This window comes from Dipodomys ordii, unplaced genomic scaffold (assembly GCF_000151885.1).
Source record: "Dipodomys ordii isolate 6190 unplaced genomic scaffold, Dord_2.0 Scaffold7, whole genome shotgun sequence".
Lineage (NCBI taxonomy): Eukaryota > Metazoa > Chordata > Mammalia > Rodentia > Heteromyidae > Dipodomys > Dipodomys ordii.
This window is the reverse complement of record NW_012267223.1, coordinates 3,396,951-3,402,950: the sequence shown is the minus strand read 5'-3', so window position 1 is coordinate 3,402,950 and position 6,000 is coordinate 3,396,951. Positions and strand designations below refer to the sequence as shown.

Sequence of the window (6,000 nt, the reverse complement as noted above, 5' to 3'; positions counted from 1 at the left end):
CGCAAGCTGGCCCTCCCTTCTCATAGGGGCCTTCCCCACACCCACACCACGGTTCTGAAGTGATTACGAGGCGCAGAGACCAGAAACTGCCAGAGATGGGTGTCTGTAACGAAGCTGCCCAAACTCTTGCTGCTTGGTCTCAGGAGAAGAGGGGCATCCCCAGCTCCACCTGCTGAGCAGATCAACGGGCATATGCCAGTCTCTGCGAAGGGTCTCATGGGTGTGAGCCCACAGGAGAAAGGAGAGCTTCTGGTCTCTTCTGAGAGGGTGGGGGGGTCAGGTATAGGAAAGCAGGTATAGGAAAGAAGAGTGGGCTGATTCCGTGTCCAGCTTCTCTTGAAGTGTGCACATCTCGTGGAGGACGCCCAGGAGGCCAGTGGTCCAGTGAGGATGGATGGAATGCACACAGGAGGGGCCTAGATACAGGGGTGGGTGTTCTCAGACAGCCAGCGGACCCCACGCACAGGGCCTGTTCTCCTCGGGGTCCTCCAGGCTGCTGGATGATAAGCGCCGGCGCTGGCTGTTCCGGTGGCTGACAACATTGTCAGCCTGCCAGGTACCTGGAGAAAACAAAATGAAGGTTACAAGAGCCAGGCCGCAGGGCAAATCCACACAGCGTCTCCCACAGGGCAGAGCAGCTCAGCAGAAGCTAGCAGGATGTTTGGGACCTGAAACTCCTGCGTGTGCAAGCTACAGTAAGGAAGAACAGGAGAAAGGGGCACCGACATATGCAGGGCCGCGGAAGCATCACTGTGGCACGTGCCAGGTGCTCCCTGTTCGGGAACGTACCCTAGGATCCACTGGGGTGTGTAAATTATTTGGGTCTGGAGTTCACCTGTTCCGTGGACGAGGACAAGGCAGTGGCCTCTCTGAGCTGCGTCTTGCAGAGCAGGGGGAAGTGGGGAGGAGTGAGAAGGTGCATGTGTTGGCTGGGCGCGGGGGGTGCTGGCTGAGGACAGGCAGGAAGGGGCTAGCCAACCAGCAGGGTCCAGGGGTCAGACAGTCTGGGTGCGACTCAGCTTCCCTCCCCCATGTGACTGCATTGCCGGTGCTGTCCCCACAGGAGACACTAGCACTGATTGAACTTCAGTGCCTGGGGTCCCCTGTGTCACCGACTATATTCATCTTGCTGTCCTGGAAACCTGCCAGGCCTGGAAACCCACTCCCAGCACACCTCTACGCCACGTCTGCCAGCATGTCCCATTCCCGTTATCTACACCGACCAGGGCCTCACGCCTGGTTTACAGCACGCTGGGCACTCGGGCATCCCTTTGATGGGGACGCCCCCCTCTCTCCCAGGATCATATAGTGTGCTGAGCAGAGTCCTGTCTTCCAGAATTTGTTCAGGCCTCCCTGTCTCCCCAGGGTCTCCCTTTGATTGTCCTCCAGCCAGCAGGTGGCTCCATAATCATTCTCTCCAGGGAAGCTAGAGTGGTCCATTGGTGATGAAAGGCAGGGTTCTGGCCTCTACCCCTGAAGAAGCCTGGCTCTGCTGTGGGCTTGGGCCGCCTTTCACAAGGCGCCTCCTAGTTGCTCCCTAGCAGCTTGGACCCCACTCCGTTCACCTGCACTGAGGAAGCTGTGGCCTTTCACACACCTATCAGACACCAGTCCCCCCTGGGGGGTGGGGGTGGGCATATACACCATGGCACCTGGTGCCCATGGGGAGGTATGACTGAGCATGGTCCAGAGGCCAGGTCAGCCTTGGGTCTGGCCAGTCCAAGACACACAGCTCTGTAAGTGGCAAATCACCAGGATGAAGCAGGATTGCGGGCTGGTTCCCCATAAATGCCCTTAGTGAAAATCCATCCTGAGGCTGTAATAGAATGTGGCCAGAGCTCACAGACTGCCTGCGGGCTCCGGACCCTGAGGACCCGAGTCCAAACGTCCTTCCCTCTGAGGGTGGCGCTCCGGGCAGTGTCGGGGTGGGGCATTATCAGGTGGTTGAGTTTGGAACCCCAAATAAAGTAGATTGTTTGTTCATTTATATAATTTGGTAGATGTCATACCTATTCCTCAATGTTTATGGGGCAGGACTCCGGAGCTGCGGCTGTTTAGTAGGAAAGACCAAAAGCAAATGGTAAACAAGAGATAAGACACACATGCACGCACACACAAAAAACAGCAGCAGCCACATCACTACAACCACTGCCACTGCGCCTGCGTGGGAGAAGGTGCCCGGGAGGGCCATCCTGACCAAATGCACAGGTATCCTCGTACGGACTCTGCCACCTGGGAGCCTTGGCCAGGATGCCCATTAGCTCCTGTAGAACAGACTCAGATGGGCAGTCTAGGGAGGGGAGGCTGGCAGAGTGCAGAGCCTTTTGGCCTGGATGGCCGGAAAGGGCCTGCAGCACCCCGACTGCGGCCCCTCCTCGCTGGGCCCACAGGGCGCCTTGTGGCTGGGCACGTCTGGGTGCTGAGGACGTCCCCAGTGTTGTGCCACTCTACCAGGTGGCAGCCAGGCCCTGTAGCCAGAAAACGGAACAGGGGAAACCTGAAATTGCTACAGGGAAATAAGGGGACATTCCTTCAGTTCCCTTTAGGAGAGCTAGAAAAGAGAATGAGACGCTGACAGGCAGACTGGGGAGCTCGTTAGGGAGATGCGGCACACCCCCTTCCTGCCTCTACCAAGCACTGATTGAACTTCAGCATTATGATGGTCCCATTGTATTTGCAGTTTCTGTCTGGAGAAAAGAGAAGCTTGACTCCTATTCCCTTGGAATGCATGAAGTACAACGTGATTTTCAACAGGTATTTTTAGCCTTGTTATGAGGCTTGAAGGGAAGAGTAGACAATGTCAGGTCTCCACAAATTATTTTTGTCATTTCTGGGACTTGAATTCAGGGTCTGGGCTCTGTTCCTGAGCTTTTTGCTTAAGGCTAGCGCCTTTCTACTTTGAGCCACAGTGCCACTTCCAGTTTTCTAATAGTTAATTGGGGCTAAGTCTCACAGACTTTCCTTCTAGGCTGGCTTTGAACCTCGACCCTCAGATCTCAGCCTCCTGAGTAGCTAGGATTACAAGCATGAACCACCAGTGCCCAGCCACAAATATTTTTTTTATCTTTAATTTTAGTTTTTGGTGGTATGAGAGACTGAACTCGGGGTCTCATGCTCTATGAACTTGAGCTACCCTGGCAATCCCTTTTGCTATAGTTATTTTTCTGGGAAGGCCTTGCATCTTCTTGCCCAGATGGGCCTGGAATGTGACCCTCCTATTCATGTCTCCTGCATCTCTAACTTTTTGCCTGGGAGTGAGTACAATCCTCTGGATCTCCACCTCCCTGAGTTAGCTGGGATTACAGGCGTGGGCCCGTGTGAGGGCTTCCACAGTACTTTTAGGTTTACTGACCAGGCCCACTGCTGTATGTAGATTCCTCTTGTGCCTTCTCCTCTCACAAGTGCCAGCCCAGAAGTATCACTTGCCCCTTCCCTGTCACTGTGTCACGTTCCACTCAGCTGGAACCACACTGACTTGGCAGCATGGTCCTGCAACTCTAATTCTTTTTTTTTTCCCGTTTGTTGTGGGGCCGGAACTCTGGGCCTGGGCGCTGTCCCTCAGCTCTTCAGCTCAAGGCTAGCGCTCTACCACTTGAGCCACAGCGCCACTTCCGGCCTTTTCTGCTTATGTGGTGCTGAGGAATCAAACCCAGGGCCTCATGCATCCAAGGTCAGCACTCTACCACTGAGCCACCTTCCCAGCCCCTGCAACTCTAATTCTACGTAGATCTATGTCAGCCTGCTTAGACACCACCCGACCCAGATCCTTCCAGAATCTGTCTCAGAACATACCATCCCCTAGTATAAAGAACCAGAAATCTATGCTGGGTCTTGGGGCCCCAGAAAGCCTGGAAGCTTCTTAGAGGAGGAGTAGCTGGTGACCCAGGTGCCCTCTGAGCCCTCGAGTTGGGGAGTCACTTGGTGGAGTGGTGTGTGCCCAGCCCAGGGCACAGAGCAGCGCAAGGTGCCTCCCTGGATTCCCTTCCCTGATGGCCCTCATGAAGGGCAGGCGTGCACGCGAGGGGCACCGTTTGTACCAGGAGCAGTCTCCAGGGAGGGGTCCTACCCAGAGAAGCTGGAGGAGCCGTGACAGCCTACAGATCCCATAGTGAGATGGCAGTCTGGCCCTATGGCTGGGTGTGAAGAGGCCCTGATAGTCCATGGACGTTCCAGGTGATCTCCTGTCTTTGACCCAAGAGATGCTTTGCCACAGGCATTTTCCCTGGGAGAGCCCCCAGACTCTGCTGAGGAGACAGGGAATTCCTCCCCGATCCGTACCACCAGCCGCTGATTTCACGTCTGGCCACACAGTGAATTGCTGCTTCTAGAAGTCCCGCTAAAGGCCCTAAAGGCTGCTTTTCCTCTTTCCTGGGCTTTCAGCCCTTCCCCCCTCCCCTCCAGAAGTGGAATAAATACAAGCAGCTTGGCTGGAGGGAGGTCAGAAGAGGAAGCAGAACAAATAAGCTCATTTCCACAGCCCCGTTGGCTCAAACCATTCCCAGCAGTTTCCTCTGCCAAAATCAGGGTTGTGCTGGGCTTTGAGGGGACAGGCTGCTGGCAGAGCTGGGCTTAGGCACCATCCTAACCCAACTATCAACCGAGGAGGCCAATTACAAACAAATCCCCCTCACAAGCCTCGTCTCTCAAGCACGCCCACTTTCGATGAACAGATGTTTGTATAACCTCGCAAGCATTTTTTCCTTGGAAGCTCTTGGTGCAGTGAACGCAGCAGACCCTTTTGGGTAGGACCTGAAAGCCTGCCTACAGCCCTAAGCAAGAGCCCTCAAAGTGCGCACGCCAGCAGCTTGGTGTGGGGCCCAGCAAGGCAGGGAGGACGGTGCTGGCGCAGAGTGAACATGAACTTTCACACTAGTCAGAGAACAGAAATGAGCCGAATAAAAAAACAAACCAAAAAACCAAAACCAAAACCGAAAACAAACCAAAACCACACAGACAGGAGCTACATTTGGCAAAAAGACGTGAAACACAAATGGACAGACAGAGCAAGGTCGGAAATGGGGAAGGCAGGGAGTGAGCTGAGCCGAGGTCCCGAGCAGCTCTGGTCCAGGCTGAACTGGGCAGGCGGTGGCCAAGTGGGCGCGCGTCCCTTCACCATGCTCAGGAAGGGGGACGCCCTGGCGAGGGCGGGGGAAGCAGGTGAGCTGATACTGTCCCCTGCGCCTCACCGAGGCCCCGGGTAGTATCCGCAGGACAGTCTGCAGAATGACTGAGGTGCCCTTGGAAAGGCGGGACCACGAGTCTCTTGGCTTCCCCTGCCACAGGCTGGCGTGTGACCAGGGCCTGCTGGGACCGTGACTGGCACAGGCCGATGGAGAGTGGCAACCACGGACGGCCGTGTGGCTCCAACACCTCCAGCCACTTCGCTCAGCGAGTAAAGCACTGGACCCAGGAGTGGCCGTTCTGAAGCTGAAGCAGGTCTTCACGCCGCCATGTTGGGAGGATTGCAAAGAGCACAGCATGGAGACAATCTCTGCGGTGAAGCCAGGGGGGAGGGGACTTTTGACCCAGTCTAGTTGGGCAAGACTTTTCACAAGTGGTTCTTAGAGCCCTTGAATGTGCTCAGAGTGTTCTGAGTAGCATGGCTGCTTGAACATGGAATTAATTATCCTGGATTCAGGTTGGTATCATGAAGGGGAATAGGGCCAAATTGAAAGCTGGGGCTCTGGGGAGCAGGCATCCCTGACCCCGGCCTCTCCTTTGGCATCTGAACCTATTATGTGCAATGCATCTGGCAACCTGAAGCTCACTGGCTCACAAAGCCATTCGCTGGCCTATAAAATGCTGCCTTTCAAATTCCTTTCTGATACTCACTAAGCACCCATCCTCTGAGGAGTATGGTTTCACTGTTAATGGGCTCAGGCTATGGTTCCAAGACTTGGGGGGAGGGGAGGATGGGAGAATGGGGGGAGGTGCTTGTCTGCTCATGAAAAACAAGACAGGCCACCTGACACGGCATCTGCAGGGTGACTACGGAGGGCA

General features: G+C 55.2%; 1 protein-coding gene across 2 annotated transcripts in view; it reads right to left on the bottom strand.

The window, feature by feature from the left end:
- Nucleotides 1–354: 354 nt before the first annotated feature.
- Nucleotides 355–6,000, bottom strand: part of Rnf157 (ring finger protein 157) — a 51,055-nt gene continuing 45,409 nt past the window's right edge. For both annotated transcript variants that reach the window (XM_013037761.1, XM_013037762.1), the window contains exon 18: nt 355–560. In XM_013037761.1, coding sequence (XP_012893215.1) covers nt 439–560 — 122 coding nt within the window. In that variant the 3' untranslated portion in view covers nt 355–438. The remainder of the gene's footprint in view (nt 561–6,000) is intronic.